The 13,186-nt window shown below is 39.5% G+C and overlaps 1 protein-coding gene across 3 annotated transcripts in view; it reads left to right on the top strand.

Moving 5' to 3' along the window:
• LOC142141515 (cohesin subunit SA-2-like) overlaps window positions 1-13,186 on the top strand; it is a 101,648-nt gene that overhangs the window by 16,247 nt on the left and 72,215 nt on the right. For all 3 annotated transcript variants that reach the window (XM_075200066.1, XM_075200065.1, XM_075200067.1), the window contains exons 8-13: window positions 4,906-5,110; window positions 7,065-7,216; window positions 7,985-8,058; window positions 10,589-10,712; window positions 12,203-12,301; window positions 13,032-13,111. In XM_075200066.1, coding sequence (XP_075056167.1) covers window positions 4,906-5,110; window positions 7,065-7,216; window positions 7,985-8,058; window positions 10,589-10,712; window positions 12,203-12,301; window positions 13,032-13,111 — 734 coding nt within the window. The remainder of the gene's footprint in view (window positions 1-4,905; window positions 5,111-7,064; window positions 7,217-7,984; window positions 8,059-10,588; window positions 10,713-12,202; window positions 12,302-13,031; window positions 13,112-13,186) is intronic.

Here is a 13,186-nt window from a genome sequence, read left to right as displayed (position 1 = left end):
TTCAGGGATCATTGTGCTGTGTTTAATTGTATTCAAAGGTTTAGGAATCCTGGTCAAATTTCATGATCTTCCCACATCATATTGGAGGACTCCGGGGATATTGGAGGACTCCGGGGATATTGGAGGACTCCGGGGATATTGGAGGACTCCGGGAATATTGGAGGACTCCGGGGATATTGGAGGACTCCGGGGATATTGGAGGACTCCGGGGATATTGGAGTACAGTGGTAGTGAAATAGGTGTGTGTATAGTGGTAGTGAGATAGGTGTGTGGCACTTTAAGAAAGCTGTTAGGTAGCCTTGGCTCCTCCCCTCTATACCTCCCCTTTTTGCTAGGCTAGTTTAGTTTAAGTTGCTATTGTTCTAGGACGTTGGGCTGTTAGCAGTCTGTATTTTTTATTTTATATGGGAAACCTCTAGCTGTCATTACTGCCGATGTGCCTGCTGAGAAGAGGAGGGGGGTTTGAACCGTTTCAGCAGTTCACTGCAGCCTTGTCCGCAGCTCCCCAAACGGACGGTGGTGCACTGCTTGGAGCAGGGGATCAGGGGTGCTTTAGTGGTGCCGTGGGATTCCTCTGTGCCCAGCCTCCCAAGCAGTGGCTGTACAAGCAGCCACTGTTTTCACTGTGCACACAGAGAATGGCAGTAGGTTAGTGCACCCCTTCTCAGCACAGTACTTGGAGAGAAGGGGGGGGAGGTAGAAGTCACAGTGGGTCCCCTTGGTGGCATCCATTAGTTTGTTTAGGGGACAGGATAAGGTAAGGGTTACTGTTTTTTCTGTAAGCCCCTGCTAGGCACTGGATTGGCGAAGGGGATTGTCCTGTTAGACGGCTGGCAGTCCAGTGCTGGGTCATGGGGAAGGTGCTCTTTCCCTCTATCTGCACTTCCTCCCTGGTAGTCTCTCACTCCTCGTGTGAAGACGCCAAATTAAGCAGTCATTTTAAAGCTCCAGCTTCTCCCCTCTCATTGTCCCTTTTCTGGTCAGGTTGTGGGGTATTTTTTTTTTTTTTTCTAAGAATAATAGTCTGTTGGGGCTCCTTGGCTGTATAGTAGGATCATTTTATTTGTTTGATTATGTGCTGCTTATTTTATTAACTGTGATTTCACTCTGTTATTGCTGTGTTTTGTCCCATCTGGGCGTAACATGTCCGATAGGGAGAGACCCTTGAAAGTTAAGGCTGGGGTGATTTCTATGATGAAGTGCACTTATTCCATTTGTAACTCCAAGTTGTCATCAGAATGGTCAGACGCGGATGCGTTGTGCGCAGCCTGACGGTCGGGGGATCCCATGCTGTGTGCGGCAGGAGATTCTAGTTCTGACTCTACGTAACCTGCCTGCGCTCAGTCGCTGTCCAATAGAGTTTCTGAGCTTGCCCAATCGGTGCGGTCTTAGTCTGGAGACGTTGCTACTCTAGGCTCACCTGCGTCTAAAGTGAGTTTGCTGGCAGGCTCATGTTGTGTCTAAAAAAAAAAAAGCTCTGGAAAGGCTCCTTTTTTTCTGGGGGTGTTTTGTTTGGACCTGAGCTTGACATCATTATTAGTCAGGCAACAGGAGGAAAAAGTACTTTTCTTCCTACTAATGCTCCTAAGCTTAAGATGTCAAGGTTCCGTTCATTTTGATCTTCAGGTCGGTCTCAGGATCAGTATTCCTCGGGGGAATCCTCCAGAGTTGGATTATCTGCCCCTCGGTGAGGACTGCAGCATGGACGTCGAGCCTGGTGGCTCACTGACCTGTGGCTAAGTCAGCAGACAAGCAGTCGGCGTAACGGGCATTCTGTGCTTCTGCGGCCAGCCATGGTGGGAGCCTGTCTTCTCTTGTTTCATTCTACCACCGATGCCTAGGTTTGAGGAGTGATGGACTGGGAGTATATGATTGTTATCAACCCAAGCAGGTCTATTCCACGGGTCTTCCCAGTTGTCCCCCAAAGCGTCTGGCCCTGCGAGAGGCTATCAGCTCCCTGACTTCTTCCGGAGTGGTTATTCCGGAGTCACATAAAGGTTTGGGGTTTTATGCCAACTTTTTTCTTGTTCCAAATCCGGACGATTCTTTCAGACCAATTCTGAATCTGACCTGGGCATCCAGGTCAGAGTGCCCAGGTTCAAGATCGAGTCTTTGCAGTCGGTAATTCACAGTATGGAACAGGGAGAATTCAAGGTGGCCTTCGACATCAAGGATGCCTATCTGCATGTTTCCATCTGGAAGGGTCATCAGTCCCTCCTCCAGTTTGCGGTTCAGTCAGATCACTGACAATTTCAAGTGCTTCCTTTTGGTCTGGCTACAGCCCCACGGGTCTTCACCAAGATCATAGTGGTCATGTTGCAAGAATTTGACACAAACCTCTGCTGGGTTCAGACGTAAACTACATATTTTGCACATTTTTTTTTTTTTTTTTAACTATTTATTTTGAAAAATAGCAGTCATGTACAGATAAGAATCAACAATTAGTACATTTGCAGGGCAAGAAACAAAAACAGAGAACAATACTTATCATGGGCATATGTCAATGAAACAGAAAATATTTGAATAGCTAATATACAAAATAGCCAGAGGATATTAATAAACAGACAGATAAGTATACAATTGTTATCCAGAATGTTCAAGAAACTATAACATATTATAACAATATAATGTGGGGAGGGTGGGGGGGGGGGGGGTGGGAGGGGGCTGGTCGCCACCGAGAGTGAAAGAAAAAGAGAGCATACTTCCTTTTATCCACACAATTCCTTGCCCTTCCCTTTTTAGGAAGAGAAACAAATAAATATGAGAGGGGCAACAAAAGTTTCAAAGGTGGATACTACTCAGATTCTCTGGGAAGGGAAACCGCATCAAGAGTCAGGCCATCTATGAACATAGGGAGTCTTTTTAGGAGGAAGGGGTTGGTACAAGAGTTATGGGGTTATAAGTAAAGCCAAGGAGCCCAAATCTGGTGGAATTTATCATTCTTATCATGCAGGTGGTATGTAATCTGTTCCATCCGGGCAATAAACCAGATATAGGATCGCAGGGCCGCCATAGTGGGGGGTTCAACTTGTTTCCAAGACTTGGCTACTAGGCATCGTGCAGCAGCCAGGACATGGGAGGCTAATTTTGCAGACTCTCTATCATCCTCAATCAGAGGGTAACAGAGAAGAAAAGACCATGGGTCTTTCCGGACAGGGCATGGAAGGAGGAAGGAGAGGAGGGCCCTAACTCGATCCCAAAAGGAGGATATTTTAGGACAGGACCACCAAATATGAAAAAAGGAACCCATCTGGCCACAACCCCGCCAACACACTGGAGAACTAGAGGGAAACATTTTAGTGAGTTTGTCGGGTGTGTATATTTTGCACATTTTATTGTACAATTACTATTTATTTTCTGAATTTAATGGGTTGAAAATATCAGTGAAAGTGGCACTTGCAATTAATTCATTATACAGGAGCTGGCCCAACATTCTCTCAGCTCACATCCGTGTGAGCTGATTTCTCACTTCCTTGCACATTTTTTGTTGGTCTTTTTATGTGCACTGCATGTTTGAGATCTCTCAAGAGAAACTGAAGTTTATTCCAAAACCTTAACCTTTAGTTCCAGTAAGTACTTTGTGGTTGATTTAGAAGTATGTTTTGGATCGTAGTATCCAATTTTATTTCGGCTTCATTTTGTTCACTGACTCTGGAACATTAGATTGTAAGATTTGTTGATATTTCGTTGGATCTATTCTTCCTTTCACCAGGTGGCTGCCACACTACCACAAAACATGATAGAGCCATCACTATGCTTAATGATTGGCAATGTGCTCTTTTTTTCTTTTTGTTTTGCTTTACGTGTTTCTTCTGCAAATGTTTTTGTAGTTGAATTTTTGTTTCGCCAGTCCACAGTACAAGCTTATCTTTGTATTGTTTTGCACATTTCAGACTCTTGTGAGGAGGCCATATGAAAGGTTTCCTTCTGACAATTCTTCTATGGAGATCATTTTTGTGTAAGCAACTATGTACTGTGGCTCAAAGTTTGGTGTCCGCTAAACCTCCCCGCAAGCCATCCCTTCTAGCCCTCAGTTAGCTGCTTAATGGGGCCCATGGTTGGTGAGCGTAAGCACAAGTTACTGAGGGGTTAGAAGGGTCAGAGTATTTATCAGCTCAGGAATTGTCTTCACGAGTCTTAATTTACGGCCTAATAAGACAATCGAGTTTTAAGACCTTTAAAAAAAGTATATTGATGAATTATTTGGATGGGTCCCAAACTTTAGCACATGCTACATGCATTGATTTTGTTTTTATCGGTTACATTCAGATACATGGTAATTGTGCATTGGTGCTGATATACTGTGTAATGTGTGAACACCACCAACAGCCTTGTGTTTCATGTGTTAATATATTGCTATGAGGGAACTGTTCTTGATCAAAAAACATTACTCTATAATGTGCATCAAATGTTTATACATTACAAAATTTTAATTAACCATTTCTTGAAAATGTCCACAGTCGTCAGGGCTTCTCATCTGTATGACTAACTTAGGTTTTTACTTGTGTTGTTTTTTTTAAGCATTTTTAGTCTCTTCGTCCCAAAGTGTTTTTTTTTGTTTTAAAAAGCTTTTTACTACTTAGCCAAGTATTTGCAAGTATTTCCACTTATTTTTCTTTCACGGTTTTGACATCTGTTAAGTGCTACCAGTTGCCTACGCTCAAGAGGCTTTCAAACCACAGGAAAAAAATGTCCATTTAGACGTATCCTTGGTTTCCTAATACTGACTTAATATTCAGTAAAGCCCAGTACTTACCATGCAATGTCTGCAAAAAAATTAAAATGTTCCCAATAGTGCTGCAGTTCTGTGGACATGTGGTGTACATAAGGGGGCAGGAGGAAATTACCATAACCTTACATATCCTTTCACAACCTGGTAACATAACAGCACTTTGTTTATTAAAGGACACTGAAGATTACCCACTGATCAAATCAGGAACATACTGGAAAAAGTTTCGCTCCAATTTCTGTGAATTCACAGCTGTGCTGGTTCAGCAGTGTCAGTACAGTGTCATATATGATGGATATCTGCTGAACACCATTATCTCACTACTTCTGGGACTGGCAGACTCCTGTGTAAGAGCATTCCGACATACAAGTACATTATCAGGTAGGTGCATAATGGAGTATTACTGTATTATATGGAGTATTACTGTACATAATGGCACTATGTAGAGTTGGACGCAATTTACACTTAAAGTGTAAGTTGCATCCAATGGCTTTCTGTACTTTTGGTAAGATGTGCTTAAAGTATATTCTATGTTAAAATAGTATCATATGCTTTAAGCCAATCATACGCTACGGGGCATAAGCCCAACAAATAAATATTTTTCTCTAGAAAGCGTGCCACCCACCTCCAAAAAGCAAAACCCAAATCAGCCCTGGTGCATCTATCCCAGGCTGGTACTGGCAAGATCAGGGGAGAAAAAGAATGAGGTCCCACTGAAAAAGCCACAGCTGGGTGGCACAGTAACATAGAAACCCACAGCATGAGGTCTCCCTATGTCAGTGACAACCATCCATAGGCCGGTCAGCATGGGGTACTAATAGTAATACATAGTAATAACATTACCATAATACATGATAGTAATACAAGTGTCAGCGAGCCCATAGCTGTCAGGACCGACTGGGACCTGAAGTGCACCAGAGAAAAACTTAAATAAACGAAAGAGATCATTTTAAAAAAGCTTTAATTGAAATAAAGACTCTAAAACCACCCTTTTACCCTCTTTATTGTTTCACCTAGGTCTGGGCTGGCAGTGCTGGCATCAACTACTAGTATTATACAGCTCTATTTATAACCAAGGGAGATATATATATATATATATATATATATATATATATATATATATATATATATATATATATATATATATATGAGCAAAGAAATCCCCCCCCCCCCCCCCTTCCAATTTTGCTGGTACCAGAGCCTGGCAGCGCTCGTACTGTTTTTTTGAGATTTCGGGGGGAACCCAAGCTTTTTGTCTTCCTGGGTTGGTTTGGCTTTAGGAGGATGCATGCTTGCCCTTTTTTTTATTATTTTTTATTCACTAATAACAAATTCCGTGCTACTGCTTCATCAGCACGGATCTTGCACCAGAGGAAGAAGCATCTGCAATAGTTATGATACCCAAAGGCATATATGCGGCTGCTTCCAACTTTACATAGTATGTAACAAGCGTTAACCTGCCCTCACTATGGCTATATCTCTCCCCATCCCCCCCATTACTCCTTTCCAGCCGTAGAGAGGAGCAACAGGGAGATAAGTAACAGCACAGTAAGGAAAAACACATTTTGCGCTTCCGGGTAGGACCTGCGTCCCAATATCTTAAAAAAGTGAAGGAGGGCATAATATGCAGAAATGGGCAGACTAGTTGGATAACAGATTTTTTCTTCCCGATTCTATGGGGGAGAGTCAATTCAAAGTGAAGTGTCGGTGGAGCCTGACGGGGCTCCTCAGTGATGTCCGGCCAGAAATCTTTACTAAATTTTGCTCATACCTCTATGAGGTGTGAGCAAAATGAGCGGAGATTCCTGTACCGTAATTACTGGAAAGGCTTGCAGGACTACATGGAGTGAGGCTCTGGCAGCAGATCCCCCTTTATGGGTGGAATTCAAACCCCCCCGAAGTAGAGCAGCGTTAAACCTATTACTGTTATTACGGTAATTTAACACAGAGCTGCATATACTGTAATAACGGTATTTAAGCGCACTATTACCGTAATAACGGTAATAATGCACAGGACGCATTACATTTTACAGTAACGCGACCAATTGAATTTCCCTCTATATGTGTAAAGTAAATAGCCATTTTTTGTAAAGAGAAATTACTGTACAGAAAATGGGCAATATACATGCTATGTAACCTGTCACAATGATCAGTCAATGTGCTGGAAATAGGTGATTTTGTTTTCCATTATAAATGCAACATTAACTTAAAGAAAAGACAACATAAGGAAAGATGGACACTTCATGAGATTGGTCAGAAAAAGCAAACTGTTCATAGGATTGGAGGGCGAGCTGTTGTTCACTGTGGCGGTTTTTCACTCTTCTATTCCCTTCAGCTGTAAAACTGCTAACTGCGCTTGTAAGAGTTAGACTAAATCTGGATATCAGCATAGACAACTCCGAGAGACTATACAAGGTAGAGAATGAACGAGTGTGTTTGAAAAGGACCAACCTACGACTTGAACAGCTTGACAAAAAAAGGAAAAAGGTAGGATACTGTATGCCGTATTTCTGTTTTATATAATGTTAGATAATATTATATCATAAAAAGTGGTAGTAGATGCCTGGGGAAAGATTCCAGCAGTTGAGGTTATAATAATACATGTAAAGGAGTTTAAATGTCTATCAGATAAACACAGGTCTATCCTCAAAATAACCATCAATAAGACAAATGGGAAAAACTAGCTGGGCCAATTATAACAATTCTGTGTTTTTATATATGTATTTTTTAATGTACTATTCTCAATTCACTACTAGGTAAAATCCCATTGCAGTGCTATATCACTGATCTTACCTAGCTCTAGCACGATCCCTCTCTAAATATCTGTGCTTGAAATGCAACCCTGATTTATTTCCAAGGTCAAGACTTGTATTACAAAATGATATAACCCGCTATCGTAAACTTTATGTATAAGACGATGAGTCGCTCCGTGATCATTTAAAGACATAAGGTCGTCGGCCAAGTTCTTTTATGTTATGGATCTCTGAGCTAACTTCAATTATCTGTAATAGTTTGTAGTTGAGGATGCTCTTCCCTAATACACATGGTTTCCTGATGAGCACTGAACTTATAACAAGCAAACTTACTGATTTATAAGATGTGACATCAAAATTCACCCTTTATATAGATATTATTTACAGGAATTTATAAATCTATAACCATCACTTATTATAATGGTAATTTATATGTTGCTGTTACTGGATTTTTTATAATATTGTAATTGTTACTAAATACTACTGTGTTGCTTTTGCTCAGCTGCAACAAAAACATTGTGAGATAGAAGATATGATGGATGCACTATTCAAAGGGACATTTTTGCAACGGTACCGGTAAGTAATGATTACAGATTACTTATTTATTCCCAGATCAGGACTGGTCTATATGTGTCTGAGTGATATAGGGAATGTGTCTTGTGAAAAACTTTTACATAAATTGATAATGACTGTTGTAAACCGCCATTTATCTACAACATTCACACATAATTATGAAATTATTTTTGCATTCTTGTGGACATTCTCATATTTCTGGCATACAATAACAAGAAAATGATTACCAGTTATGTTCAATTACAAACTATAGGCACATTGCAAATCTTCAAAGGGGGCTGTCACAAAAGTGTGCCTTAAAATGCGAAACATATTCACAAGATATGTAAGTGAGCTGTCAGGAATGGTGATTTCTCATATAGGAATGCATTCCTACTGGGTCCACTGAAACATTCAACATTCCTGTGCTGCTCTTCTGTTTACTCCTGCTACTGCTTTCCCTTGTTCTAATAGGCGGTGGTTCTGTTATGTCTTTCCGGTGTCCTTGACCGTACACGTGAATTGTAAGTACACCAGGGAGGGGTATCAAAAATACAGATACTTGTTTCAGTCAAGTGAGCAGTTCTAGTATACATAAGATGGTGCAACACTGTTGGGGGAACCCAGTGGTTCTGGCATACTGCGCCTCAGAGGTAACTCAAATTCAGGATTTAACTCTACCTAATACTACATTTTAATTTTTTTAAGAGAAAGATAGAGTTTGAATTAATCATGGAGAGGCTTGCTAAAGGTAAAAGTAGATGACGTTTAAGTGGTACAATTTTTACTTGTGCAAAATATTTTTTGGAGCACCGCCTTTATATCCACCATGAGCATGCACATTGGATATGTATATGAATCATTAATGTACTCAATGTCTATGGCTACATCCACCAGTTAGTCATTACAGTTGTTCTTATGTAGATGCTCAGCTCTGTGTATGGCTTGCTCTTCATAAATGACCCTTTGCAATCATATGGTGTATACTATATTGGGGCGAATCAATTCAAAGTGAAGTGTCGGTGGAGCCTGGTGGGAATCCTTCGTGATGTCCGGCCAGAAACCTTGGCTCATATTTACAGCATGACAAATAATGCTGTGTTGGGATGAATCTTTCTAATTACCTTCATAGATTAATTTCTAACCATCACAGTGGAGATCAAAATAGGTTACCAATATTTTATATCAATTTATATATCTATATAAGTCAGTTAGGTTTGTTAGAAATAAAACAATATCTAGCATCCTATGTAAAGGGCAAGTTAAGCCACTATTTGACATTAATATATGGCTAATCAATGGCTATGTATTATGAACCAAATAATATACCTTAAATAACTGAAGGGTTTATACTTATCTATTAATATCCACTATATTATATTTAATCTCTCTGCAGGAAGTTGCCATGTTAGGAGAGAGGTTCTTCTCTAATTAAACATAGACAATGACTGACAGTCTAGAAGACTTGCCTTGCAGAAATGCAGTGTGTGGGGTTAGTTGATTCATACATAGGGGAAAGGCCAGAGTTCAGTAACTAAAATGACTGTATCAGATCCCATCAGGACACCGCCCTAAATATGTGAAAGGGACTTGAGCGGTCTGTAACATACTGGAAGTATTACTGTACTTTTTAAGAAAGCTGCTATGGAATGTCAGAAATTTTACTTTCATGGCCGTAAAAGTCAGATATGGTCCTGAGATGAAAAAAATTATTTTAGTCCAATCATATATTAATGTATAGTAATAATATAGTATTTAGTCTTGTTACTCCAACTCTCCTAAGCATACTTTATGTGATTGATCCGTGCTTGCTAAACAAAATACAAGCCCTGCCTATCTGTGTCACATGATTCATTTGTGTCTTTTTTTTACCTCATTATTTTTTCAAGTGAGGATATCCCTATCTAAGGGGGGTATTCAATTGTTCCTCCAGGCGCCGCCGGAACGAGCGCGTTAAAACTATTACCGTTTATACGGTAATTACTCGCTCAATTTCAGCTCGCAGCTCCCTGAGCAGCGAGCTGAAATTGAGCGAGTAAATTACTGTATGAACGGTAATTACGCGCAATATTACCGTATAAACGGTAATAGTTTAAACGCGCTCGTTCCGGCGGCGCCCGGAGGAACAATTGAATACCCCCCTAAGAATCATATGTATTCCTTGTTTTTGAGGTTCTTTCTGCTTCAGATTCATCATTACTCATAGTTTTTAAGAGGAGATATATGTAATTGTTATTCCTGTGCTTTTTTTACATTATTCTAGTTCAATCACGTGAGCTACAAATGTAATTTGAAAAAACGTTAACAGCAAATATTTAGTCAAAAAGTGCAACTTTAAAGGTATATAACTTCAAAACCAGTGTACAGATCAGCCTAAGATTTGGGGGTTTTATTTACACTCATGGCAGCATTTATTATTACAATTTGAAATGGTCAGTCTTGATTTGATGTGGAATGACCTAGTGGTTGATTCTATAATATATGGTTATGTGCAAGTGCATAGAGTATGTTAATGAACATTTTATACATTGTTGTTTCCATTTCTGTTTTGTAGGGATGTGGTTCCTGAAATCAGGGCATTGTGCATAGAAGAAATGGGTATATGGATGAAAATGTACCCACACACTTATTTGAATGACAGTTGCTTAAAGTATGTTGGGTGGATGCTGTATGATAAGGTGGGTTTATAAAGCACGGTGTTTCTGGAATTGTGTGAGTCAGTGATGTCCAGATTTGTTCCTTCATTCATTGTTGCTGAGTAAGATAATTGGAATTTTAGTCAACAAAGTTAGAAAAAGTAGATTTTAAATTACTGTTGTATGATAAACTAGTCAAATATGAGTCCCTGTTATGTATAAGTGATATCACTATTGTAGACCACATACTCCGATATGCTGTGTCATCTGTTATATTATTATTATCCAGTATTTCTAAAGTGCCAACAGTTTACTGCGTTTTACATTTATATGTAAGAGATATATAGTTATTACATACTAAAAACAAACAAATATTAAAGGGTGAAGATGGTCCGAAACATGACAGTTCACAATCTTAGGTAGATAGTCTGTTTAAATTATACACAGTGCCTTCCTCAGTTGTAGAGATATTTTGGATGATAAAAACATATTTTTATGTGTTACTGACTGGGAGATTGTATATGTTTGTGACCACACCACACCACAGTTCACAGTTTTTCTATGTGTTTGTTTAAGTTAGAAGTAATTTTTAACTGTTTTATGTGTTTACATACAGACAGGATTTTCTTTTGGTAGCATAGATAAATAAATGTGTTTTGAAGTGCATACCACAGTTTAAACAGGTAAATATTCTTTTTATGATCCTTCCCACAGTTACTTTTAAACCACTTAGTTAAACCTTGAAAAGTTAAATGAATTGACTATGCTGAGTATAAGGATACCATTTATGTTTATGCAATCTAAGGTATGATTGATACATAACCTGTCGGATAGATCTTTCTTGCACCTCTATGAAATGTCTGATGTCCTCACTATTGTGATATCACAAGATTTTCTGTGACACACTTCTCCATTGCGTTATACATAGTGCTCACTTTGAGCATGGTGTATCGTGATCTGGTGGTCAGGAGCCATACGTAAAAATATTCAGAGAGAGTTTCCTGGAACCCAAGTTTGTCATCATTAGCTGGGTTCTGTGTATGGGGCCACATGCTGCGTGTGCGGCTGCCATATTGAGGAAACTTAAATTTACATCCCTCAGCCCATTGTATGTGCACCTGTGTTAAGAAGGGGGTAAAGATTCTGCTGTTTTCCATGATTTGCTATTTTAATCTTGAAGTCATTTCACATTCTGTTGATTGTACTGTTTTGCATGGAGCAGTGATTCTATACATTGTCTTTTCAAATATTATAACCCAGAGATCGGTAAATGTTGTAGATTATCAATCGCTCAACATAAGATTTGTGTGAGAAAGTATGCAACTGCAGCCATGATAGATTGCTAAGAAGCAAGCGTGTGAAGCCTCTCCCTACTCCAGCACAGGGGATTATTCCGGGGAGGTTGATTAACTGACGGATTCACTAGTGCATATAGTGGTATTTACTTACATTGTCTCACAGTTTTGTGCGTTGCATAAAAACATGTTATACTAGATATTTTCTTTCTTATTGCTCTTCATTGTTAATTTTAGATCCCGGAAGTGCGCCTAAAAAGTCTCATTGCTCTACAAGGACTTTATGAGAAAAATCATCTTGTTTCCAAAATGGATCTTTTTACTACAAGGTTTAAGGTAAATAAGTTTGTGTGACATGGTTCCAGCAAATAACGATTTTGGGATCACAGATTTCTTCAAACATAAGAGGGAATTCAGTTGCCGGCGATGAGGTGCGCGGATGTCGCACCGCACATATTGCCGGCAAATATGGTAAAAATATCTGCTCATTTTTCTTTGCAGCTCTATGGGGTGCGAGGAAAAGTGAGCTGAGATTTTGCAGAAATCACACCGCGAAGTATCTCATGGACGTTCCGGAGACACTTTGCGGCTAATTGAATTCCGTCCATATTATTCAATCCCATTTGACAAATCCTTCCACCAGTTGTTATGTACTCATTCAACCTTAATCGGTTAAGTCCTTCTGATACCTTACTATGTCGGTGCCATCTGTATGCTTTCCCTTGTCTATACCACATTTTCCTCAACCCCTAATTTATTCTACATGCCTAGTAAGTTAGTTTCTATATTTACTTTTCTCTTCTACTTTTACTTCTGTCTTTCTTTCTTGGTATTGGTCATTCATATTTAAAGGAAATAACATACTGGCAGTTTACTAATGTACCAGGCCAGTTGTTATGTGCCATCAACATTCTATCTTGGTTGGCAGCAGTGTAAGCCCTGAAACTGGCTGGATTCACCAGGAAAGGCCATAAAATGATATTATTTCTGTATTGAATAACACTTAGTTTCTTTTTAGTTTTGCATATATGCAAAAAATTATTATTATTTTTTTCATATTTCCTAGGATCGCATTGTTTCAATGACCCTGGACAAAGATCATGAGGTGTCTGTGCAAGCTATGAGACTTCTTGTACACATGGCAAAGTACATATTTTATGTCATATATATTATGCTTATATTGTTCTTTTTGCCTGATTAACTTGATCCTTGTTTTATAAT

The sequence above is a fragment of the Mixophyes fleayi genome, chromosome 2, assembly GCF_038048845.1.
Source record: "Mixophyes fleayi isolate aMixFle1 chromosome 2, aMixFle1.hap1, whole genome shotgun sequence".
Lineage (NCBI taxonomy): Eukaryota > Metazoa > Chordata > Amphibia > Anura > Limnodynastidae > Mixophyes > Mixophyes fleayi.
This window is presented reverse-complemented; position numbering and strand designations above follow the sequence as displayed.